The sequence below is a fragment of the Borostomias antarcticus genome (assembly GCF_949987555.1).
Source record: "Borostomias antarcticus genome assembly, chromosome: 19".
Taxonomy (NCBI): Eukaryota; Metazoa; Chordata; class Actinopteri; order Stomiiformes; family Stomiidae; genus Borostomias; species Borostomias antarcticus.
The window spans coordinates 2,628,695-2,655,699 of NC_140252.1; the positions used below are offsets into that span (position 1 = coordinate 2,628,695).

General features: G+C 46.7%; 1 protein-coding gene across 2 annotated transcripts; it reads right to left on the bottom strand.

Moving 5' to 3' along the window:
- Positions 1 to 4,314: 4,314 nt before the first annotated feature.
- Positions 4,315 to 25,906, bottom strand: fez2b (fasciculation and elongation protein zeta 2b). Of its 2 annotated transcripts, none has more exons than XM_084453332.1 (8): positions 25,526 to 25,906; positions 20,583 to 20,691; positions 15,828 to 15,941; positions 15,502 to 15,643; positions 12,668 to 12,930; positions 8,648 to 8,723; positions 8,364 to 8,429; positions 4,315 to 4,907 (listed from the first exon to the last, which is right to left on the bottom strand). In XM_084453332.1, the coding sequence occupies exons 1-8, from the start codon at positions 25,855 to 25,857 to the stop codon at positions 4,891 to 4,893; spliced, it is 1,119 nt and encodes a 372-aa protein (XP_084309458.1). In that variant the 5' UTR covers positions 25,858 to 25,906; the 3' UTR covers positions 4,315 to 4,890. The 2 variants fall into 2 exon arrangements, with proteins under 2 accessions (XP_084309458.1, XP_084309457.1); XM_084453331.1 differs by having other exon boundaries at positions 15,828 to 15,944.
- Positions 25,907 to 27,005: the final 1,099 nt, after the last annotated feature.

Consider the following 27,005-nt stretch of genomic DNA (forward strand, 5'->3'; position numbering starts at 1 on the left):
TCCAACAGTGTCACTCTCAAAGGGTTCACCATGCATCTGGAGGTAAGACACACACGCACGGATGCACGCACCATAATCTTGTACCAGGCAGACCAATGTACTGCATGATACCAAACAAACGTCACATTTACTTGGGGGAAAAATAGCTGGCTAGCATAACCAGTTTACTGGCAGTTAGTTTTGACAACTGGACAGCTGATGTTGCACAGCGACGCCACTCCTCTCCTCCCTCCTCCCTCCGCAGGGCGTGGTGGACAGTAAGCTGGGGGCCGGGGGGGACGCCCCCCCCGGGGGGGAGCTAGGCGTCCTCAGCGTCTCCTCGCTCCACGTCTCTGCACAAGGCCACTCCCAGAGCTCCCTGCGGCGCAGCGTGAGCCAGCTGATGGACAGGAAGTCGCAGCCGGAGGATGAGGAAGTGTGGGACGCCCACGTGCAAGGACATGACAGTGGGATGGTAAGACACACAAACGAATGCCTGCACCCCCCCCCCCACCCCCGATAATGAGGGCATTGCTACAGAGAACATGTTTCCTTAATCAAGTCAATCAAGCAGTCTGTCAGCGGACATTTACAGGGCAGGATCTCAAACCAAACACACTGCCCACTGTGTTCAACTGTAGAATGGAAATAATTCTCCTCTATTTGAAATGAACACAATTTACATTCTTATTTCCCTACCTCTTCCCTCACTCTCACTCTGATGACCTCTCCCAGTTCATGGAAGATGAGGAGTTTGTTGACACAATTAAAGGCTTCAGCACCGTGCGGAAGGAGCATACCATGTTTACCGACACCAATCTGTGACCCCAGAATGACGCTTGAACCAGACCTTCATGCCTGACCTCTGCAAAGTCTGTTAAGTATTAGAAGCAACATCTGTTCTTGATCCAAAGAGTCAGCAGGTTAACAGAGACTGTCACAGACCTAGACACAATAACAATGGAATGTCTAGTGTTGGCCAGTCAGAACATTGTATAGTGGTTATGTTGAGTTTGTAAAAGTTGACGACGTGTACTTTGAAGATATCCTGGAAGTACCCTACAGGAATGGAGAAAACTGATGTAATGATGTGGTACAGTATAAACAGTCTACTGTCTAGTGGTGTCTTCTGAGGAGAGGTGTGTATCCTGAGTCCATGTTTGAGGGGAGGCCTGGTCAGGGAGAGAGGAGTGGTTTCCCTGGGAAAGACTATTTCCTGGTATAAAGAACAGTATTACTGCATCAATGAAGATAATGAATGATCTTATTCTGTACTTTCATCTACATCAAAGAGAAAAGTCAATATATTTTCATTTTATAAAGACAAGACTGCTATACTGGACCTCTCATCTCCACTCTTATTCACCATTAAGTAAATGACTATTGTTTGATATTAAATGCTGAATTAAATGTCTTAATTTGTTTCTGAACAAATTTTGCGATCTAGATTTTATCCATTAAACGCATGTAAAAATTGTTCAATTTAGTTTAATAAAGTAAGAAATATAAATAAAAAGTGAATCATCTTGTACACCTCACAGACAACAGACATCCAAGTAAAATCAACATATTCATTTATTTGAAATGGGCTGCAATGCAATTCTGACACTAAAACATGTATACCACTACAGTTGCTAATATGGTTGCAAAATACATTTAATTAATAAATTATTGTACTGTAGTATGTACCATAAGAAGAGACGGTAAACAAACACCCAAAATGGGGGAAGTAGTATATTGGCTTTAAAAATAAACAAGTTGATTCAATATACAAAATGTTCAGGCATTTCCAAAGGCAGCCTTATTTGTTCGTGTTTATATATACATATACATTTCTAGTGTGAATAAGCTGCTAAAAGATCCAGACTGAGGGGGTGGGTCTTCAGCCGGAGTCAATAACCTTTACCAATCTCCATGACAACTCTTTGCAGACAGTAGGAAATAGTTCTTATTTAGTGTGATATAATGTATATCATATTATTCAGATATCATTCACTAAATGTATTTGCAGCTATAAAGTGCATGCAGCACATGCTAGGTTGTGAATGCTTTTGAAGCTGGGTAGAAGCTGACGAGACGGTTACACGTGAATCTGTAGTATCCAGACGTCTACTGGCTATCGGGTATCCCTTACTAAAGCTGACAAAGTCCCCCAATTACTCAACACCCTTTCAGGCCACATATCATCCTTGGCTACATCTAAATCATCTTAAATGGCCTCCTCTCCTTCCCTTTATCTCTGGTGAGATCTATGGCTTTCACTGCCACACTATAAAATAAGATCGCCATTGTAGAACAGTGGTTGTGAGGGGGAGGCAATGAGGAAATGAGGCTAATTCACACTGGAACACAACCCGACAAGAAAAGATTGGGGTTCCTTGAGATGAGGTTCATTATTTAAACTATTCCCTCCCTGATAATGAGGAGAGGACTTAGATGTAAACTAATCCACCAAAGCTCTACTTTGTGTATCTCATCCAGCCATCTATGGTGTCAAGATAATACTAGATGCTCAGTCCAGCAGATGTCACAACAGTAGCTATGCTAGCTTTACTACAGCATACTGCTACTACAAGCTAGTGCTACTAATTAGGTCAACGATTGTGCTACTCAAGGCCTAGGGCTGGAAAAAAATTGTTTATGAAAAGTAACAACATAGCTACTCCTATTTTAGGACAACAGGCTAATTGATACATCACAAACAAACTAACAATGAAGTAACACCATTAACAACAGCTAAGTCAAGGAGCTAGCGTACAACAGCCACTTGAAGTTTCTAGTCTAGCCAATGGGAACGTTCTATACTTGATTCAACAGCATTCTAGCTGTTAAACTGCTTAAAGAAGCCTAACGGGGTGGTCCTTCACTGCTCTGACTGACTGACTGATAGACCAACCAGAACCAGGAGCACCTGAGAGTTCTGATAGTCTGGATAGAATCTGTGTGTGTGTGTGTGTGTGTGTGCGCTGATACTCATCTACCAACCCCAGAACGCCCAGCACACCTACAGCACTACCACTGAACATGGCCAGAACACTGACTGACTACATTAAATGTTGACGGCCACACGCCCACAAGAAACTTAACATTAACCCTGCATTAAGCAAGTCTTAATATGAATGAGTATAAATGTCTGGTTTGATCATTTCTCAGCAGACTAATCCCTTGGCCACTCTGCGTCCGTCAAAATCAAGAAATCAACCTCTGCAATTCTCTTAACGTTGGACGCAGGCGTCGAACGCAACACAACGGCTGCAGTGGAGTGTGGTGAGGTGTCACTGACTACAATGGATTGATTTCCTGAACGTCTCTTGGTTGATGGCTGACGCTGACGCACCCAGTGGAGCCACGGGGTCAGATGGGGGTCAGGTCAGTGTCATGGTAGTAGGGGCGGGGCTACCGTTGAGATCAGAAGTCAAAGTGTTTTGTTTCTTTTTCAAATTTAAAACTATGATGTCATAAGTGGCACAATACTGGCATCTAAAATGTCCCGTCCTCTAAAAATAATGGGCTGTACACATTTGTTTTTTACAGTTCCTTTCTTACAAAGTAATTTGATTTTGTCCCTTTTTAAGAAGCTATAAAAAAATATTTTAAAAAATCTGACAACAGGATACAATTGTATGACTGACAACAGGATACAATTGTACATCTGACTGATGAACCCAACTTTACTGAGTACAACTTTCACCGTTGAGGAAAGCAATAATCTGAATCTGATGGATGGCAAGTTCTGCAATCAGCCATCCGCTACTATGATCCACTGGGAGAACCAGGATGAAAAGAACGCATCGTTCCCATTGGATGACACAGCTGATGACACTCAGAGATGGAGGAAGTCTGATTTCCTCTCCGTACCACACCCTGTCCTGTCAGCAGCCAAGGGCCAATCAGAGGGCAGAATAATAATACTGCCACTATAACAACGAACAACATGCAGGTACAAGGTTCAAACTAATGAGGATGTTGTAGTGACAATGTAGTTAAACATTGCTTAAAATTACACAGAAAGAGAAAGAAGTCAATAGGATAAAATATCAGGCAATAATATATCTTAAAGGACAATGCTAGTTTTTGACAACCTGGACCTTATTTACGACATATTATAAGACGTTTGACTCACCGAGATCACTTTGGTGTAGTTCGGAGGCATGTAGAAGAAATGTAAAATCCAGCGCGAGCCAGTATATCCATGTAATGGCGGTGGTCGGGGCACCGAGAATGCAGTTTCTAAAAATCTATTTTCTGCCGCGAAACGGTTGTTTTCATCAATCTGTCTTGATGAATCGCTAGTTGTGCTTACATAGAGCGTAGGCCTCTTGTGGTTTTTCACATGCCTCTGTAATATGATCTTTAGAAACAGCTTTAGACACGAAATAGCTTCCTCACTTGCTCCAGCACGCATGCGCACAGCGTGCTGGAGCAACGATTGCTGGAGCAAGTGGGGAAGCTATTTCGTTTCGAAAGATGTTTCTAAAGATCATATTACAGAGGCATGTGAACAACCACAACAGGCCTACGCTCTATGTAAGCACAACTAGTGATTCATAAAGACAGATTGATGAAAACAACCGTTTCGCGGCAGAAAATAGATTTTTAGAAACTGCATTCTCAGTGCCCCCACCACCGCCATTACATGGATATACTGGCTCGCGATGGATTTTAAATTTCTTCTACATGCCTCCGAACTACACCAAAGTGATCTCGGTGAGTCAAACGTCTTATCGTAAATAAGGTCCAGGTTGTCAAAAACGAGCATTGTCCTTTAAGTACAGGAGAAAGATGTGGCAGAGAAGAAATAATCCAGAGGAAGAGTCCATTATATTAAGGAAGGTGGTGGTGGGAGATTCAACTCATTGGGATGAAGCGTTCTGTCGGGAGGTTCTAGAACACCGGGCTCCACCGCCGGGTTTATGTTGGACAGAGAACTGTGAAGACAAGAGCACAGAGCAAAGTGTCACTGGAAACGTGACGCACAAAACAAGGGAGAGAGTTTGAACGAGAGGCCTCCTCCTCTGGGGGAGAGAGCCAGCAGAGAGGGTGACATGAACGGGGTGACCAGCAGAGAGGGTGACATGAACGGGGTGACCGGGAGAGAGGATGACATGAACGGGGTGACCGGGAGAGAAAGGACCCTGCTTAGTTTGGATGAACCGCGCACGCGACGACACCTTTATGGTGCTACAAGCTGGGCAGGGTGGGGTGAGAGAGAGAGAGAGAGAGAGAGAGAGTGGGTGTATGATGTCATCACAAGCACTGCGTGGGAGCTACGCGTGAGCCAGTGGGCGGAGCTGGGGGTCCTCAACACACCCCGAGAGTCTGTCCTCAACACACCCCGAGAGTCTGTCCTCAACACACCCCGAGAGTCTGTCCTCAACACACCCCGAGAGTCTGTCCTCAACACACCCCGAGAGTCTGTCCTCAACACACCCGAGAGTCTGTCCTCAACACACCCTGAGAGTCTGTCCTCAACACACCCCGAGAGTCTGTCCTCAACACACCCCGAGAGTCTGTCCTCAACACACCCCGAGAGTCTGTCCTCAACACACCCCGAGAGTCTGTCCTCAACACACCCCGAGAGTCTGTCCTCAACACACCCCGAGAGTCTGTCCTCAACACACCCCGAGAGTCTGTCCTCAACACACCCCGAGAGTCTGTCCTCAACACACCCCGAGTCTGTCCTCAACACACCCTGAGAGTCTGTCTGTGTGCATCAGAGACAGAGGGGCTGCTTGTCTGAGCGCACAAACAAGCGCACAAGGATTTAAGTACAGGTTGAGTATGATGGGTCCAGTCTGTGAGTGAGTGTGTGCGCGTGTGCGTGCGTGCGGTTGCGTTCGCCTCACAAACCTCCACATCCTGCTCTCATACCAGAGCTAGCGAGAGAACAACGCAGCATAGATGAGAAACAAGGAGGGCACAGGTCAACACAACAGAGCAGCGCTGCAGCGCCACCAGCAGGCTACACTGCAGCAGTGTTAGTTGAAGAGAAGTAGTAATGTAGCAATAACAGTATTGTGTAAGCAGCCTAGAATAGCAGTTAATAAAAGTTAGCTGATAATACAGCAGTAGAATCCTAACTGATGTACCCAGACTGTAATATCATCCTCATAGCAGTGTGACTGGCAAGGTTCATTCTAAGAGTCAGGTTTTGTATACTGATACAGCAAGCAACACAAACATATAATGTACAATATTGTATGATACTGAATAGATTTGTGAATAAATTAAGTTATTATCCATCTTTTGTTCTTTTTTGGGTGTTTTTTCCAACAGTAAAAACAGTAAAACATTTATACATTTAAACATTCTATTTACAATAGCAGCCTGGCAAAAGGCATCACACCTACTTACTTACAATCACATCATCTAGTCCGTGACCCAGAAACCCAAATTTGGGCCACAGTTGCCATCTGGGGGGAATAATAATTCTGTCATTTTTGGCAAGGTGTACACCCCTAGTGCTAGAAAATATGTGGTAGCATTGCATCTGTGTGAGCTTTGTGTGTTATTACTCTTATGTTGTTATTTCTGTGTTATTACTATTATAACCAGGCCTCACGTACACACTTTTCAAAACTATGCATAGAACAGAATAAGGCATTCTGCTTCAAACTGATGGTTCTCTCTTATTATTCGCCCTTTCTCTGAATATTGGTGGGAGTAAAGCTCAAAGCACACCATGTCTTTCTGAAAACATGTTATAATCAGCATCTCTAGAAATGTCATCTATAACTGGCAGTGACAATACAGTGACTACACGGTACATAAGATGTACTTCTGTTTTCATGAAAGATGCAACCAAAGTTTCCCCGGTACCTAACCTAAAGTATGAATACCATGTTTACTTAGAGATTTGAAGGAAATGTATTATGGAATTCAATTAACTAAATATAGTGCATGAGGCATAGCATATCTTTTGTATCACCATCTAGGCACACATACATTTTCGTTTTAAAACTGTATTGAGGGGGAAGTTTGGAGGGCCAAGCCAATTTCAACAAGATCATCATTTAAAACCAAGGAAACTGCTTAGTGGACACTTGCAAAGCAAACAGATCCGGAGAATCAGACAATCCCAAGCTGGACTGGTTTAAATATCAGCACCAGGGACCAAAAGCCAATCTCACATTGCTGGGTATGCCCCATACATACATATGCCTTATGCTATGCCTCATACTTTTCCAAAATAAACAAGACAAATATTTTTCTAAAGATGAAAAGATTCACTCCACTACAGCTGGGCACTGTACTGCAAGTGCCAATGACACCGTTTTCAATGTAGAATTTGATGTTTGCTGAAAAGTGCTTGAACTCAGCCATCGTTGTGGCGAATGTCAATGTTGTGGGATCCCTGGTGATAAAATGCCACTAGGTTGAATACGTACTGTAGCTCAAACTGGCCACTTCAGAAAGGTTTATTTTAGGATAGCATTATAAAATGCATGGCAGTACACATAAAGCTACCACTGGTGCAGTGCTATCACATATAGTCTAACTCTAGAGATGTTTACCTTACCAAAAATCCCTGTTAGCATTATTCCCCTGAGATGGCAGCGACCGACCCTACTGGCTCACGGACTGAAGGCAACACAGCAAGACAAGACAGCACCAGCAGAACAGGAGGAACACTTAGCATTAACACAGACAGACAGACAGACAGCAGCACAAGAGCAAGCATACATCCAAACGCCGCCAACACACCCTAAAATCACAAGATCGGGCAATAAAGGAAGAAAGAGCAACACAAGAACAGGTAGCACACCCGAGCATTAAGACACACACACAGACAACAGCAGCAAGAGAACAAACACGTGTATGTATGGGACAATAAGCAGGTCGGTCGGTCTGTCTGTCTGTCGGTGTCTGGCTGTCTGTCGGTGTCTGTCTGTCTGTCGGTGTCTGTCTGTCTGTCGGTGTCTGTCTGTCTGTCGGTGTCTGTCTGTCTGTCGGTGTCTGTCTGTCTGTGTCTGTCTGTCTGTCGGTGTCTGTCTGTCTGTCGGTGTCTGTCTGTCTGTCGGTGTCTGTCTGTCTGTCGGTGTCTGTCTGTCTGTCGGTGTCTGTCTGTCTGTCGGTGTCTGTCTGTCTGTCGGTGTCTGTCTGTCTGTCTGTGTCTGTCTGTCTGTCTGTCTGTGTCTGTCTGTCTGTCTGTCTGTCTGTCTGTCTGTCTGTCTGTCTGTCTGTCTGTGTCTGTCTGTCTGTCTCCTTCACATTTCACCAGTCTGGTCTTCTCACGGTACAGAAGGATGAGAGATGGAGGAGGGTTTTCGCCTGTGTAGTGATGTGTGGCAGCCATGTCCTTCCGGTCTATGGAGCACAGATAATACCAGCAGACTTGGGGATGTGTGTAATGTTCATGTGGTGGACGGAGAGTGGGAGGTCACCTTTGAGAATGTAGTCTGTTAATAGGCTGGGCACCTTCTCACTGTCATCTCTCATGGCCTGGAGTACTGGGGACGTAAACAAGAGGACAGATACACAAACTGTGAAGATCCATTCAAGCCCTCTTATAGTGGTAAGATAATACCAGTAATAAGGAGTTTCAGCATCTGGAGAGAAGCTGGAGCAACACTTGACACAGCCTGACAGAGGACAACCTCATACGGACTCATGAGAGGACTAAGGAGCAGGTTAGCCAGCGTTCTGGGGTCAGAGGCGGTGGACTCACTCTTGGTGAGGATCTGGAGGTCTTCCACTGAGGGGGAGCCGGCCTTGCTCTCGTAGGGGATGACGGTGGTCAGATACTGGGGAGAGAAGCACACGTCAGTCTCAGAGGGCCGGGGGGACGCAGGGGGACAGAGGGCCGGGGGGACGCAGGAGGACAGAGGGTCGGGGGGGACAGAGGGCCAGGGGGATGCAGGGGGACAGAGGGTCGGGGGGGACAGAGGGCCGGGGGGACGCAGGAGGACAGAGGGTCGGGGGGGACAGAGGGCCAGGGGGATGCAGGGGGACAAAAGGACGGGGTGGTGCAGGGGGACGCAGGGGGACAGAGAGCCGAGGGGACGCAGGGGGACAGAGGGCCGGGGGGACGCAGGAGGACAGAAGGACGGGGTGGTGCAGGGGGACGCAGGGGGACAGAGGGCCGGGGGGACGCAGGAGGACAGAAGGATGGGGTGGTGCAGGGGGACGCAGGGGGACAGAGAGCCGAGGGGACGCAGGGGGACAGAGGGGGACAAAAGGCCGGGGGGATGCAGGGGGACAGAAGGACGGGGTGGTGCAGGGGGATGCAGGGGGACAGAGAGCCGAGGGGACGCAGGGGGACAGAGGGGGACAGAGAGCCGAGGGGACGCAGGGGGACAGAAGGATGGGGTGGTGCAGGGGGATGCAGGGGGACAGAGAGCCGAGGGGACGCAGGGGGACAGAGGGGGACAGAGAGCCGAGGGGACGCAGGGGGACAGAAGGATGGGGTGGTGCAGGGGGACGCAGGGGGACAGAGAGCCGAGGGGACGCAGGGGGACAGAGAGCCGAGGGGACGCAGGGGGACAGAGGGGGACAGAAGGCCGGGGGGACGCAGGGGGACAGAGAGCCGAGGGGACGCAGGGGGACAGAGGGGGACAGAAGGCCGGGGGGACGCAGGGGGACAGAGAGCCGAGGGGACGCAGGGGGACAGAGGGGGACAGAAGGCCGGGGGGACGCAGGGGGACAGAGGGGGACAGAAGGCCGGGGGGACGCAGGGGGACAGAGGGGGACAGAAGGCCGGGGGGACGTGGACATCAAGTGGATACGGAACACAGCTAAAGAAAAACTGAATTGTGAATTGTGAAAAACTGAAGTGCAAAAACATAACAAAACCAAATAATAAAAAGAGAAAGCATATAGAAACAGCAACAGAAAATGTTATCACATCTACTGCTAGTACATAATCAGCCACAACAGTTTGAATTGTTGAGGAATAATTACATTTACATTACATTAGTCAATTAGCTGATGCTTTCATCCAAAGTGACATAAATAAAGCCAATGTACTCCTACTTGCCAGAACTCACACTTGTGCATCTCCTTTCTAAAACAAGTGACTAAGAGCATATTCTAAGTGCTGAAGGCAAAGTGCAAGAACAGCAAACTAAAATCACACTGTCATTAGGCAACTCTAGGCAAACGCTGAGTATCTGTGATTGGTTAATGCAGTCAAAAACGCAGGTTTTGGAGATAAACCTTGACATTTGTTTATTCCTGCACAATCAGTGGCTACGGATTACACATCTGGCCCAATCAGTGGCTACGGATTACACATCTGGCCCAATCAGTGGCTACAGATTACACATCTGGCCCAATCAGTGGCGACAATCAGATTCAATCCCGACTCCCGTATCTGCGTGTTACCGGTTTTCAAGTCTCCTTCACTACATGAAACAACAACCACGTGAGCGGAGAGCTAGACACCTACACACTGAACGTTTGATTGAAGATCTGGACCGTGCAATAAGGCAGCCCTGTATGGTTCCTTCAGTGGATGAATGTAAAGATATACAAAGAATATGTTGGCAATTACTGTCTAATAGGAACATCCTTACATTTCACTACATGACACAGAAACCACCTAACCAACCGCTAGGCGAAGACGATTGTGATTGGTTTAAAGAACCCCCGCCCCCGATCCCCGATCGGTAATGAGTCCAGCCACACCTTTCTCCAGCGCTGACACAGCATGAACAGAGTGTCTGGCTATGTGAGACTAATCATCTGTGTAGGTAAGTGGGTGAGTATGCTGGGAATTTTCAAAGGGAAATTTCTATTTGCTGGGCTTCAGACTAACTTCCTCAGTTAGTGGCACCAGCATACATACATACAGATATTTGGTGGCACAAACATTTTACCGCGACACCACAATAGGCGAACCTGAAGCGCCAGATGACCCGTTAGACAGAACCATCTGGAGAGGCGTCATTGGACACGGTTTGGAAAAGGGCAGGCACTTCAAAAAATACTCGGCAGGTGATTGGATGAACCATCCGTCTATCACAGGCTAGTCCTGTCACATGCCGTCGCCACACCTAAACCACGCCCGTAGGAGAAGGGTCAGTAGTCTGTAGGAGGAGGACTCTTCTCAGTTAGACTATTTGCACTGGGGTGACAATTTTAAATAATCAGTTGCACTGCACAGAGAAATGGTCACAAATGCAACCAATTTAGTCGCACTCTGTAGCCCTGGTTTGGTTAAACACTTGCTAGACAAGTCTTTCTCACAGCCAATCAGACGGCACAGATCAGTTCACAAACAGGGAAAGCAGAGAGAAGAGAAATTAGGAGATGAAAACAGTTCTGAAACAAATGTGGCGTGAATCCTTCTGAGGATAGAATCTGAGAAGAAATGAGAAGAAATGGAAGAAATGGAAGATCAGAAACAAGAGAGCATGAAGAGAACTAAAGAAAATGAACAGTGAACGACCAAAAATAAATGGAGAAATACACGTGACAGAATGGCGGCTGTCGTAGAGAAAACATGTCACAGAAACAAGCGTAGCTCGAGAGAGAGAGAGAGAGAGAGAGAGAGAGGGAGAGAGAGAGAGAGAGGGGCACCTGCTTGTCCCCTCCTGCACTGCCGAAAGTTTGCCGGAGGCCATTTTGAATGACAGTGGAGAGTCCCTCCATAGTGAAGAGCTAGAGGGAGGGAGGAGGGGAAGAGCAGAAGACAGAGAGGAAGTTGACCCGTCTAGCAGGCAGGAGGAGCAGAAAGGCAGCTGGATTCAAACGTGCAAACCAGGCGCAACTGCGGTGTTTAAAAACGGTGGACGCATCTACCTGTGTGTGTCACCCCCCACCCCCTCTCACCGTCTCTCCTCCCCCTCCGCCTCCTCCTCGCACGGTCTCTCCTCCTCCCCCCCCTCCTCTCTCACCGCCCCCCCACCCCCTCTCACCGTCTCTCCTCCCCCTCCGCCTCCTCCTCTCACGGTCTCTCCTCCTCCCCCCCTCCTCTCTCACCGCCCCCCCACCCCCTCTCACCGTCTCTCCTCCCCCTCCGCCTCCTCCTCGCACGGTCTCTTCTCCTCCCCCCCCTCCTCTCTCACCGCCCCCCCACCCCCTCTCACCGTCTCTCCTCCCCCTCCGCCTCCTCCTCGCACGGTCTCTCCTCCTCCCCCCCCTCCTCTCTCACCGCCCCCCCACCCCCTCTCATCGTCTCTCCTCCTCCTCCCCCTCCTCCTCCTCGCACGGTCTCTTCTCCTCCCCCCTTCCTCTCTCACCGCCCCCCCACCCCCTCTCATCGTCTCTCATCCCTCCTCCTCGCACGGTCTCTCCTCCTCCCCCCCTCCTCTCTCACCGCCCTCCCGCCCTCTTTCACCGTCTCTCCTCCCCCCTCACCCCCCCCCCTCTCTCACCGTGCCGGGTACGTGGGTGCGGTCAGCCCTGCCCCCCCCCCTCTCTCACCGTGCCGGGTACGTGGGTGCGGTCAGCCCTGCCCCCCCTCCTCTCTCACCGTGCCGGGTACGTGGGTGCGGTCAGCCCTGCCCCCCCTCCTCTCTCACCGTGCCGGGTACGTGGGTGCGGTCAGCCCTGGCCCTGCCCCCCCCTCCTCTCTCACCGTGCCGGGTACGTGGGTGCGGTCAGCCCTGGCCCCGCCCCCCCCTCCTCTCTCACCGTGCCGGGTACGTGGGTGCGGTCAGCCCTGGCCCCGCCCCCCCCCTCTCTCACCGTGCCGGGTACGTGGGTGCGGTCAGCCCTGGCCCCGCCCCCCCCCCTCCTCTCTCACCGTGCCGGGTACGTGGGTGCGGTCAGCCCTGGCCCCGCCGGCCGTCCGGACCTTCCTCTTCTTGCGGAGCAGCTCGCGGTGCTCCTTCTGCCGGTTCTGCACGTCGATGAGCAGCGAGATGAAGCCGTTCTTCACCTCCTTCTCGAAGTCCAGCTCGTCCCGCAGCGCCAGCGCCTGGATCAGCTCCTCGCTGTAGCGCCGGATCGCCGTCTCCACCTCCTCCAGCGCCTCGCTCAGCTCCGACACCGACAGGCCACACAAGCCTGGGGGGGGGATATGGTACAGGTTCTGTAGTTTGAGGGTGTTGATAGGAAATCGTAGATCTGGTTGGTGGATTGTTAGGCCCAATCACAATACCCCCCTTAGCCCTAGCGGCTAGTTTTGGAGTGCCCTCGACTGGGTTGTGGCCCTTCAGAACGGAGCCACAAGGGATAGGGGTTGAAATCTTTTCCTAAGAAATGGGACATCACTCGCTACATCTTTCGGAATTGTATTAGTTGCCTGATTTGCGTTAGTCGTGCCCATTAAAATGCACTGATATCAGATGAGTGGCCGGGGAAAATTGCTGCGTCGTTATTTTTCACACTTCATACATGGGACATTGAGTCACCTCTACTGTCACTCAAGAATCGTCGTTTACACAAAGTTCTATTCATCACATTGCATTCAACATGCACAGTAGCAACAAAATGCAGGAATGCATTGAAATGCAGTTGACATTGTGAATAGTAGGGCTGGGTTAAAAAAAAAAATCGATTCATCGATTCTGAATCAAATGATTCAGAATCGTTTCATGAATCCCAAAATTGATCTTTTATTTAATGAATGAATAATTAAATTAAGGAATGAATAGTTCATTAATTCATTCAATGATTCATTCATTCATTCATTCATTTTTGGAAATCAGTATCGATAGCCAGCCCTAGTATTGATGTGTTGCATAACTTGGCAGTCATGTAATTAAGGTTACAGCTAAAAAATAAAAAATCTGGTTTAAGTAACACTAACTGAATCGATATTGAATCGAATCGAATTGTGATAATCGATTCTGAACCTTGTGAATTGGAATCGAATCAATTCTTGAAATTCTGAATCGATACCCAGCCCTTGTGAATAGCGATTTTTTTTCTGAAATGCGTGTCACAACGATCCAATGACATGTTCCTTTGCATCTACATTGAGTTATTAAGTTATTCCACGGATTTAACAATTTTTGAATGATTATTTGTGAAAATACTGGGCTTCTTCCCCATGTTTTTTCACTGCACTGGCTGTGTTTCATATCACTGCCTCGGTTCACAGAGCATCCTGTGAGTATTCTTCTACCCCTTGGTTTCGAGTCAGCATCTGAAAACCCTGGTTTTGGAGGGTTGTTTGAACGTCCACTAACCCTCGATATGCCCCCTAGCCCTAGAAGCTCAAAGGAATGGGAATCGCGGGAACGAGCAAAATGTAGGGCTCGGGCTAAGGGGGGGGGGGGGGGGGGGATTTGGCCTGCACCTTAGTTTAATAACTGAACATTGATTAAATGATTTGAGCATTTTGTAATTCAAAATAAAATGTACCGCCAAACTTTAGCATCACAGCCACAAACCTCTGGAGTAGATTAGGAAAACCGCTGATGAAAAGAGACCCACTCATTTTCAGTTCAAAAGAAGACTGCGTTTTATTAGCGGTCTTTGTGAGGCATTGTGCATGGATCTCCAGAATGAATGGGGCTGAATGGCAATGTAAATCAAATCAGAACCTTAGCTATGAACCACCTCATTAACGGTTGATATACATTTAGTTATAGAAGAGCCATGTACTGCATGTAGAAGCAGTAATTGCTGTCCAGTTGTATCTAATCTGATATAATAGTTCTATAGTGAGTCTGTAGCTGCTGTGGAGTTGAGTACAGATAGAAGGGCTTACATAATGGATCTGTTTACTCTTCAATAAGCAATTGATATGAATGTTGTGTGCGTGCAAGGCCGTGCGTAACCTTGCATGTTGGATTGGTCGGCGCTCACAACATTATATTGCCATTCTTTCCTTTATTTCCTTGTCCCATCAGTTTCATTCAATTTCTACTTTCTAACACGATTTGGGGTTCTGGGTAGGAACAGGCCATGTTGTTCTCATGAACAGAAATAGATGTCCCTTTCAAGAGGCAAAACAAATCTAAAACCAATTTAAATAATTATTATTCCATTTTATTCCATTTACTTAGACTATATTAAGTACTATTATTTGTTTATAGTTCAATGCAATGATGTGGGTGCTTGTTAACTGTTTATTTGTTTAAATAGCCTATACATAGTCTTTTTCTTCCCATTTCACTCTGTGAAAGCTCCTGATATTCCATCCTATGGTATTACATCCTATGGTATTGCTGCGAGGTGTTCATGGCCCCCAGTAGGCCCAGGCTATGCTGATCATTTGCTGACACTGTAAATAGCCTAAACTATCTAATGCTTGAACATAGACATCTGTTGTTTTTACATTACGTATTTACAGGGAAAAATGGAATTAGAAAATCATTTGTGCGCGCACCATGACACCCATTAGCTTTTGTTCTTCTAAAAAGTTTAAATCCTTTAACAGCTGGCCTTTAGTAAATTGTGTGATTCACTGATTTAAAACAGATAGCAAGCCGGTCTCATTTCAGCAAGCCGGTCTCATTTCAGTTTTCGGTCAAATCATTCATAGGTCAAAAGCACGCAAACAGACAGCCGTGCGAATAACAGGGTCGCGGTTTCGCCATGGCGCGGCTTTGACCCTAAACCACACACACACAAACACACACACACACACACACACACACACACACACGCACACACGCGCGTACTCACGGTCCTCATAGCTGGTGTTGGAGCTGGAGCGTTTGAGCGCGTGGAGGTCCTGGGAGAGCAGGGACAGGTCTGACTGGGACGGGCTCCCGTCATCCTCAGGGTCTGGAGACTCCTGCATCATCTCCTCGATCTCCTCAATCACCTAGCGTGCGCGCACACACACACACAAACGTGCACGCGCACTTCTGTAAGGATGTGTGTCAGTGAATGGAATGTGAGTTTTCGGAGCATTTGTGTGGAAAACAATGAGTCTATGTACTACATGACTGTGTGTGTGTGTGTGTGTGTGTGTGTGTGTGTGTGTGTGTGTGTGTGTGAGAGAGTACCTGCTCAGCGGTGAATAGTGGCTCGTCACTGATGCAGGACACGATGATGGAGTGCATGTCCATCTGCTCCCTCAGCTCCTCATCATCTGATAGGTCCAGGGGCATGTTGTCTAGCTTCTGTCCACAACAGGCACACAGACAGATGGACAGAGACAGGACAGACAGATGGACAGAGACAGGACAGACAGATGGACAGAGACAGGCAGACAGGACAGACAGGTTTAGTCGAGCTAACAAAGCAAGCAGGTTGAGTGTGAGGTGAGTGAGTGTGTGTTTTAAATGTGAAGTGTCACGGAAATATTTACTTATAAACATACTTGTTTCTCAGTTACATGAGAATTTTAATACTGCAGTGGAGAAAGAATTTCCAAGCAAGACACACAGTCCGTGAAAAGTTCCCTTAAAAAAGTAGTATTAGTGTTGCACGATATACCGGTACCAACGGTCTACCGCGGTGCCAAAACGTCACGATGCCAACTATACTACAGTATAAGCTCTATACAACGGTACTACCGTTGAACAGGGACGCGGGACAATGTTACCTCTGTTCCCAATTTCACTGGTTTCTGCTAATGTGAAGACTGGTTCGCGACACCGTTGTGGCAGCTCCCAATGTGTTGGCTCGCGCACACATGCAGCTCCGCAGTAATGTTGACGTTATCTGTGTATGTCTGGGCGCGAGCCAGTCTTGTTCTCAGTAGGCTATCGTAATGTCAGAAGCGTTCCCTAGCTCCGAGTCCGCACCATCAAATGTAACATTATTGAAGAAACATAACTCTAAAAGTTTAATATGGAACTATTTTGGTTTTAAACCCGATAAACAAGGCAACGCGATAGATGATGGCCGTCCGTTGTGCAGGCGATGCAGCAATGCCGTACATGCAAAAGGAGGCAACACATCAAACTTAATAAAGCATCTAGCCTACAATCTCGTCATCCAGACCTTGCACTGGAATACAGACGAGCTAATGAGGTTAGTATGACTTTAGCAGTGTTCTTGCCATTAGCCAATATTACAAAAATGAATGAATAAACCTCTTAGCTAAAGTGTGTGCTGCTGTTGGTAGTTACTAGCTAGCCAGCCAAAGCTAGCCAGCTGGCTAGCTAATGAAGTAACGTTAGCCTATCTGCTGTCATGTCGTCATGCACAGCTGTTGAATGAAAATTGTCGTCCTCTTATTCCAACTCCAAACTCCTTAAAGTAATGTGAGCTAGATTATGTAGGCTGAGACGAATCCAATGATAATCCAATGATATCCACCTCTTGACATTTGGTCATTTGATTTTCACAAAAGTGAAAGCTAGATAAAGCATGTTGATGTCGCTGCCATCAACCAAAACCCAGTGGCTCTCCGCTGACCTTTACTGGTGGTTGGTGATACTACACTTGTGTGTATACATGACTGATTCAGTAGTTGTTGTAGATATGTGTTTTAAATATTTAATATTAATAATTCAGAATATGCATAATATCTTTTTACTTACCTGTAGAGCTACAATGTAATGCATTAACTGCATGTTATTCATGCACCACTCGTATAAAGTGAATACACTGTACTGTAATGTACTGTAAATACATTGCACGTTCATAAAAATAAATACAAATTAAATGCTGCGGTATCGTGATACTACTTGGTATCGTGATACTTTGGCTGGTATAGTATCGCAGGTCAAATATTGGTATCGTGACAACTGTAACTGAGATACACTCCATTTATCAAACAAAGAATAGTATTTACATCTCTTTTCATCAATCATTGAACAGTTTGAAGATGCAGAGAGAAGGCCTTCTGAAGGCAATCAGGATCATGCAGAGAGGTGGTGTTGATAAAACACTTAACTCATCACTCAATCAACCCCCTTTCCCACATCCTTCCTGCAGAAGCGTCATCAACTTCCTTGTATTGCTAAACCCCTAGTCTCCACGTCAGACGTATGAGACCCATGGGACACTTCAAGCTACAAACTGGTTTCTAAATCCTGTGATTGGTACCCCCTAAAATCATGGGGCACCAATCAGTAACGACTTCCGCGATCGGCCATTCCCGCCCAACCTGACCCCGCCCATCTACCATGGGTTAGGGTCTCTTTTTGCTGCCAGACTCAAATATTACAAGCGTTGATATGAACTTACCGTTACATCATGCAAGTGGAAAACTAGATTTTGGACCAGGCACTGCTACCAGTCTGCCGACAAACCACTCTCATTGCTGCTATGACCTGTCAAACTTTCACCTTTGACCCCTAGACACGGCCTAAGAAAACCTGCCGGGGTGGTGAAGTGGCACAGACTAATTATGATTGTTATTATTATTATTAGGTGGGCTAGCTTGTAGAAGCTAGCCCAACTTGTGATATTCCCACCATTTCTTTCTTTATTATTATTATTCTCCTCAGTTTTTTGGCCCTTAACTACTTCTTCATACTTTGTCCTAGAAACTTCATTCAAACTTTAAAATGTTTATAGTCTTTAGCTGTTTCCTGGATGTATTCATATTTTTTATTTTTTTTATTTATAGTTTTTTATTAATTTAACTTTTAATAGTAATTTTTGTGCCATTGAAACTGCTTGTGGAATGTTGAGTATCATTATGTTTTTAGAGTGGTGGCAGCAGTTGCTTTGAAAATATTCACACAATTTGTAAACTGCTGGCACTCCTACAGTTTTGAAAGCTCACACATATTATACATCAAAACATTCACACAACTGTGCTGATTCATACAATGTAAGTATCTAAGCTGTGTGACTTATAGTTTTCACGGTATGACGATTTGTATGGCAACTGCGCTCCCCATTGAAATGTATGGCACCACACTAACTTTTGAGCTGCTAATTTTGCATTTTTACCCTTTTTCTAACTTGTCTCCATGCCTACAGTTTTAACAACTCATACACATATTATACATCAAAACGTTCACACAACTGTGCTGATTCGTACAATGTAAGTATCCAGGCTGTGTGACTTACCGTTTTTGAGGTATGACCATTTGTTCGGCAACTGCGCTCCCCATTGAAACATATGGTGCCGTACTAACTTTTGAGCTGCTAATTTTGCATTTTTACACTTTTTCTAACTTGTCGCCATGCCTACAGTGTTTAAGCTATACGGACATATTATACATAGAAATGTTCTGCAGGTTCTCAGGATTACTATGGTATGGTAATATATAAGCTGTAACATTGTTTTCGCAATAGAGCTGTCTAAGTGGACCATGTCTAGGATCAGCGTGTCAGTTGGGATTAGAGTGGTGGCATCTGTTGCTTTTTTTGAATTTGTGTGCATGTGCAGCCTCTCTTAAAGGTACAGGCACCCTATTATAACTATTGTGGTAGCACAGAACTCAGCCAAAGTGGAATAGAGACACATGATCTTCACTGGTGGGAAGCATGGAAAGTGCCCGGAGGTCACTGTACTGTCCCCAACTAGCTGTGACCCAAGGGGGCGGAGCCTAACCAGCACACCACTATCCACGCCACGGGCCCCACAACACAGCCCCTGAGTGGGTTAGAGACACACGGTCTTCACCGGTGGAGTCAAGTAGGTGGCCCGGAGAGGGGTACACTGTCCCCAACTGGCTGTGACCCAAGGAGGCGGAGCCTAACCATCACGCCACTATCCACGCCACGGGCCCCACAACTCAGCCCCTGAGTGGGCTAGAGGCACATGGTCTTCACCGGTGTGGGCGGGTAGGTGGCCCAGAGAGGGGTACCTTGTCCCCGACCAGCTCTGACCTGAGGGGGCGGAGTCTCATCGCCACGCCACTGTCCACGCCACAGACCCCACAATTCAGCCCCTGAGTGGGCTAGAGACGCACGGTCTTCGCCGGTGGGTGCATGGAGATTGCCCGGTTAAAGTTGAAGGTTTCTGTGTGTATGGTGAAGGTTTCTATGTGTATGATAGTGAAGGTTTCTATGTGTATGATAGTGAAGGTTTCTGTGTGTGTGGTGAAGGTTTCTGTGTGTACGGTGAAGGTTTCTGTGTGTACGGTGAAGGGTTCTGTGTGTACGGTGAAGGGTTCTGTGTGTACGGTGAAGGTTTCTGTGTGTACGGTGAAGGTTTCTGTGTGTACGGTGAAGGGTTCTGTGTGTACGGTGAAGGGTTCTATGTGTACGGTGAAGGGTTCTGTGTGTATGGTGAAGGGTTCTGTGTTTGGTGAAGGGTTCTGTGTGTGTGGTGAAGGGTTCTGTGTGTATGGTGAAGGGTTCTGTGTGTATGGTGAAGGGTTCTGTGTGTATGGTGAAGGGTTCTGTGTGTATGTTGAAGGTTTCTATGTGTGTGGTGAAGGTTTCTATGTGTGTGGTGAAGGTTTCTGTGTGTATGGTGAAGGGTTCTGTGTGTGGTGAAGGGTTCTGTGTGTATGGTGAAGGGTTCTGTGTGTGGTGAAGGTTTCTGTGTGTGTGGTGAAGGTTTCTATGTGTGTGGTGAAGGTTTCTGTGTATGTTGAAGGTTTCTGTGTGTATGGTGAAGGGTTCTGTGTGTGTGGTGAAGGGTTCTGTGTGTGTGGTGAAGGGTTCTGTGTGTACGGTGAAGGGTTCTGTGTGTATGGTGAAGGTTTCTATGTGTATGGTGAAGGTTTCTGTGTGTGTGGTGAAGGTTTCTATGTGTGTGGTGAAGGTTTCTATGTGTATGGTAAAGATTTCGATGTGTAAGATGGTGAACGTATATATGCGTATGATGATGAAGGTTGAATGTGGGTAGGTAGGTAAAAGATTTTGGCTGGGCATGTGTGTGTGTGTGTGTGTGCGCGCCTTACCCCCTGCTCGCTGAGGTTGAGTGTTGGGAGGTGCAGACAGCGAGTGTGAGAGGTCTTCCAGTCCACCGGCATCACGTTTCCAAAGTTATCCGTCAGAGCGTTCCACACCCTGACAGAGGACAGGAGGAGAGAGAAAGAGAAAGGGATGAAGAGTGGTAATAAGATGACAGGAGACAAACCAGACAAACCAGAAAAAAAGGAAGAGAGAGAGAACAGAGAAGAGAGTCAACTCAACCACGTCCTCCCCCTCAGTAACATGGCACTAGCTGGCGGGTGTCTGGTGTTCTCACCTCTTCCCCCCTTCCCTGTTCATCTCAGCTCAACAACTCTCAACTGTACAACTGAAGGCCTAGAATTTTGGGAAGTGACCATTATGCAATAATTGGGGGCCAAGCAGCAAAGACACCACTGAGTTTCTACCTTTTCTTATTATTAGGGATGCACAATATATCGGCAATCATATCGGTATCGGCCGATGTTAGTCATTTTTTTATATATCGGTATCGGCCCGATGGGCAAAACAAGGCCGATGTCAACAACTGAGAATTATTTCTGTCTAGCTCTGTTGTGTGTGTTGTTTTTGAGAGGAAACAATGCAGTAAATCTAAGATTGGCTTTTCCAAATGTTTTGGAAATAGAGACAGTGTTTCCATGTGTTTTTCAGTATGTATAACATTTGATCATCATAGAAGCTTGTTTTTATACAGATCATAACGACATCGGTAAATATCGGTTATTGGCCATGACAGCAATGTTAATATCTGATATCGGTATCGAACAAAATGTTAATATCGGTGCATCCCTACTTATTATGGAAGCTTCTTCTTCTTTACTTTTTCTCCCTGTTAGGCTATTAAAATGTCCATGAATAGGCTAGCCTAAACGGTAAGCAGTCTTATTAGACTGCTCTGACTGTATTGAACAATCTGTGATGTAATCTCTCTCCCTCTCCCTCTCGTCCAGAGGCGCTCTTGGGTACCGAAATTTGGCTCCAACTGGTTTCACGTGGATCGGTACTCTGTAGTACTGACGTAATTCGGTCGATATCTTTATAAGTATTTAGTTCATTCAGTACCCAACCTTAGTTTGGGGCACTCACTATTTAACATTTATTTTCTTTGGCACTGCTTCACCCTCTGGCGTGTCTGCTGTATGTTCACCACCAGTGTAAAATATATTTGTATTTTATTTAATAGTTTCCCGTCACTGTGTTGCCCTACTGTTGTTAGAGACGCACGCACGCACGCATGCACACACGCGCACACACAGGCTGGAGATATCTTCTAAATAGGGCAAAGGCTGGCAGGAGCTGATTTTGGCCTTCGGCGATGCCACCCTGTGGTTGTGGCATTGCTATTCTCAGCAAGTCAAAAAACACACACACACACACACACACACACACACCTCTGAACATATACGCACCTACACACACCTCGGAGCATAAACAGGCTCCAGCGCTCACAAGCTGTTGTTCTGAGACAAACTGTCCTGGTGTCGCCTACCTCAGCCTAGTTTTCAAAACCAGAGAGGACCTAGTTTGAAACATCACCTCAACATCACCTCAAACTATTTCCCTCAGACTTAAATAGCCACACACACACAAAGTCTCCATTTCTCTCTCTCACTCAGACTTCTCTGCTTGTCATCCTTGCTGTGCGTCTCAGCTCTGGGCCAGACAGAGGAGCTACTGGAGCTCATTAGAAGGCCGGACAACACTTGTAAAAGCACCATCCCTCAGAAAACGCTCTTGACGTAAAGCCAGCTGGACCCAGGCTTCTGTCCAAACACCCCAGTCCATCCCTCGCCCCCCCATCTCTGTGTGTGCGCGCAAGTGTGTCATCTACCTCCAGAGAATAGGCCTGAAGAATCCAGGGAGAAATGTCTCTAACATCTACAGAGTATTACTGCTATGTATTTGATTTAATGTGTTTTGTTTGTTTTCACGTGGACATTGTGTAGTCGATAGAGTGAGGGAGACAGCTGACGCTGCTGTGGCCGTTCGGGGTAGTGGGTGTCAAGGTCACACTTAGGCCACAGGGGGGGGCTCTCCTCTGGGGTATCAATGGCACATCTCTATGGGACACTATAAACCACACAACCCTGCCTGACAACCAATGGTGATTAAGATATCATGTTGGGGTGACAGGCGACACATCCGTATGGTCACTCCTCCACCAATCTAGCTTTACTAGGCCCTAAACGGGCAGGCCTAGGCGTGGGGGGTGGGCCGAGAGAGCACTATTTAACGTCTCAACCAAACCTTGAGACTTTGATTGTGAATGCGGTAGACTCGCTGTGCCTGTGGCTGCCCAGCCCTGATTAGACCAAGCGGGGGAGAAGAGTCAGGCCTGATCTTTTACCCACAGCTCCAGCCAGCCAGAGAGAGACGGGGACTGTTCCATGTGAGTTTAAGTTCTGTCCAATAAATTATTGTTTGCCGCTTCCAATCCTGTGTCGGGTGATTTCATCAATGACTATCACAACAAGAAGGCTATTAACATCGTGGTCCATATTAGATTTGCCGCAACTCTTATCAAGGCTTACAAAAAAATGCACAACGCAGAGCTACAGAAGAAGAAAAACGCCAAAAGCCAACAGGCCTCTAGCCTATAACAGAGCTAACAATGTCACTGCTTCCTTTACTGCTTGAGGTCCCTTGAGCTGGAAAATCGTCTCACTGTGCCTTAGAGCTTGGAATGAGTTTCAAGGGACCATCAAATTGGAAGCCTTAGTCTCTTTGGTTAGTTTAAAAAAAATATATGATAAAAGAAACTGAGGTTGAGGTCAGTGCATGTTTTTAAAAGAAGCTTTTATATGCATGCAAATAAGGTTGCCATGATATTCATCAGTTTTAATGTGTAAATGTATGTTTTAGTATTGATGTATGTTTTTAATTTGCTTTGTAACAAAGGCAATTGAAAATGAGACTTTGGTTTTAATGGGTTTCCCCAGGAGAAATATAAGGTAAACAAAACACACACACACACACACACACACACACACACACACAGACACACACACAGACACACACACAGACACACACACACAGACACACACACACAGACACACACACACAGACACACACACACACACGCAGTGCAGACAGTTCAGGAGGACATTTTATGAGATGCTACTGTATGGTGACAGTTATGATGAATATGATCACAGATATAGGCAGTCATCATGGCAATGCCTTTCAAATTGAGTCATGATCTCTAACATACCCTCCTCAATATGGCTCATGTTGTTATTGTAGATTTAAGATGGAATAGTGAGACAAGTGTCCTCACCAGCAGCTGTGGCAACATGCAAGGCTGCCAAAAAATCTGAGCGCCTGTGTGTGAGAGAAAGAACGAGACAGAGGGAGATGGAGAGCGAGAGAGAGCGAGAGAGAGAGAGAGAGAGAGAGAGAGAATGGGGATGCACACAGCCCTGGGGTTAAAACTAACTTCTTGGCTTACCAATCAGCTGGCTGGAAAATTCACCAGCCAGATTCTTTACCAGCCATTGGCTAGTAAATAGAGTTAATTTGAACCCCTTCCCGTGGCACCCTGACTACTGGAAGTGGCAACTAGTTGTCAGGGGCTGGGGCCATCAACCTCCATCAGCTTGCTACACAGCTGTGTCCATCTAGTCAGAGCTGCTGCCACATCTCCTGGCAATGACAGCTGACCACCCCTGACAAGCAGTTGAGTATCTGTGTCTAGCTCAGACATTTTGGGGATATGAGAAGCGTTGAGGTCGTTTTTATTGAACCGATTTGAATATTATGAATAGAATGGCTAATTAGCCTGCATTCTGCCAGTGATGTAAATAAACAGTGATGTAAATAAACAGTGATGTAAATAAAATAAGACAACATTTCTCTGTCATCTCTCTCTTCTGCCTTCCCCTTTATTTCACCTGGTTGTTTCGTCGTGGTAACCTCAGACACTGTGCGTCTGCAGCGCATGCACATCTCTAACCAGGCTCTTTGTGAAGGTGACTGCGGTGCTTGTGGTTGACAGGCTTGTTTACATGTAGACTACCTAAGTTCAGAGTGTAGGGCTGTAGGCACTTGCTTGCAAAGCCAAACATTTCGGGTTCAACTTCAATTCCAACCTCGGCACAACATCCAGTTGATTCAGCCAAGCAGTTTTGGCCTCATAGTGCTCTCCCAATAGAAATGAGATGCCTACTTTTCTTCAGTGCCCTCTTGTGCAGATAACATACAACCCTGAACGTTGAAAAGTGAAAATCCCCATGTTACTCCTTTAACACCAAATGCCACCCTGTCCTTGTTTTGAGTCCACTTCACACATTCAGATAATAAAGCCTACAGTAATTTGTAAGTAGCCTAATCCATTCACTGATAGAAATTTGTAATAATTCCTAATGATTTTTCGAGCCTTCAGTTTTTCATTTGTGCAATATAATATACCTTATGACAGAAACCCACGAGGGTGCATCAAGATGACATGGTCACATAAAGGTCAAGGCAAGCAAATAAAAACTGCATAATTTGACCACTTCCGTCCATCGAGATCACTAATCAGGAACCCAATCAGCTAGTTCAACTGGCCACTTAGAGGATTAATCAGGTCTTTTTAAAACCAAAATATACAGAGATTTTCTGCATAAAATAATATAAGGTGAACAGGCAGTGTTTTGTGTTTGTTTACCCTGACTATCCAGCGTTTCTTCTTGTTGTTGGGGGGCTTAATTGTTGTTGCCGTTAGCTGGCAAGCCAACGTGTCACCAAGAGCAATACACAATTTCAAATATTGGAATTCATTTAAATTAAAAATGCGGAATTGCAATATCGTCCAAGTTATGGGGGTTTATCTTAACGTTACCCTTCGTCTGTTTGTCTAACACTGATTGCTAGCTAGTGCTAACCAACTAGGCTAGCTTGCTCAAAATGCTGAACTTTGAAGAATGAGCGAGTCAACAAATCAACTTACTCGTCGTCCTTCAGGAAGCTGTCCTCTGAGATGGGTTTGATGGGGGCGATGTTCTCGGTCTTCGTGTTGTAGTTTCGGAAGCACACTGTCAGCTTCTTGTCGAAGTCGTGGACGAGATCTTCCATTGATTTGAAGCTGCATGTTTCCCCGGAGAAGCTGTTGTCGAGGTCGGAGAAATCTTCCAGGCCCGCGGACGGGACGCCCGCGTTAGAGTTCAGGAGGTCCAGTCTGTCTGTCTGTCTGTCTGTCAGTCTGTCTGCTGAATCACTCACCGGCTTGAACTCGTTAAAATCTTGCCAGTCTTCATCGAAGTGAGCTAACGGCGCCGCCATGACTGCCGTGAGCACACCGTCGGACTGTGTTGATGTCTCCCGCCCCCGGTGCTCCCCTCTCGGCCGTCAGGGATTAATAATGGCCGTTCTCGAACGAATGGCTCTTTTTGGTGAACGTTGGGAACCGAGTCGCGTCTGTAAAAGAGCCGGTTAATTTGGCTCCCAAATTCAGACAGTGCTGTTAGCAAGTAACGTTAGCAACTAACCCAACCCAGCCGCTTCCGAACCGTTTTTCAGGATGATTAACGTGCCTAGCGAACACGAGTGTCTCGTTTGGGTGGAGCTACCTGCTGTCTAGATGGGCTTTTCGGTAAGCCGGTTTATATGGTTCTATTAATCCATCCATGGGCTCGGCTCACCTAAAAGAGTCGGCTCATTTGGCTCCCTTCCTTTCCCCCCACAAATCAACCCTGAGGATAGCGATTCTGATTGGTTCTTGCTCATGCCAGTCACTCAAATCACCCAACCCGGTGAGAATCAACGGGGATTTTTAAGTTGATATAGTTTCAACAACGGAAAACATCTATGCGTCACAAAACACAAATGTTTAATCATTCTGATCATTTGTTCAGTAGCTTAATAGAGACGATATTGCGATATTCAGCCTGCCCCTCCCTGAAGCTGGTCAGGGGCCACATCTGCTTCTCACTCCCCAGCACACTGGACTCTCTACAGTTCGTTTACCGACCCAACAGATCCACAGAAGATGCAATTGCCCACATCAGCCACACTACCCTAGACAAAATCAAGGGGAACTTGTCGGGTTATGTGAGACCAGCGGTCCTGTGTGAGACCAGCGGTCCTGTGTGAGACCAGGCACACCGAGCTCAGGGTCCTGGGGCGAGGCAGCAGCGCCCTCTGCAGGTGCATCCTGGACTTCATGGGTTTCAAATGTAGTCCTAGACTACCTGCCATATTGGGGACCAACACGGGTGTTTCAATTTATCTGATTGGCTCTACTGCATAGAATACTATGCAGTAGAACTAATTCATTAATTTGAAACACCTGTGTTGGTCCCCAACATGGCAGGTGTAGGACTACATTTGAACCCATGAATAGTATAGGTGGTAAAGGCTGGCAGCCACACCTCACCCCCCCTCCAAATCCCCAAATAGAAAATGTCAGTGTTAAGTGTTGGCATGATTAA

Excerpts from the sequence above, each read along its gene's own strand:
- fez2b (XM_084453331.1), bottom strand. The coding sequence starts at position 25,857 with ATGGCGGCGCCGTTAGCTCACTTCGATGAAGACTGGCAAGATTTTAAC. Across the intron at positions 15,945-20,582 it reads TCAACCTCAGCGAGCAGGGG|AAGCTAGACAACATGCCCCT; the intron begins GTAAGGCGCGCA and ends TGTTGTGGACAG. Across the intron at positions 15,644-15,827 it reads CACTATTCACCGCTGAGCAG|GTGATTGAGGAGATCGAGGA; the intron begins GTACTCTCTCAC and ends CGCGCACGCTAG.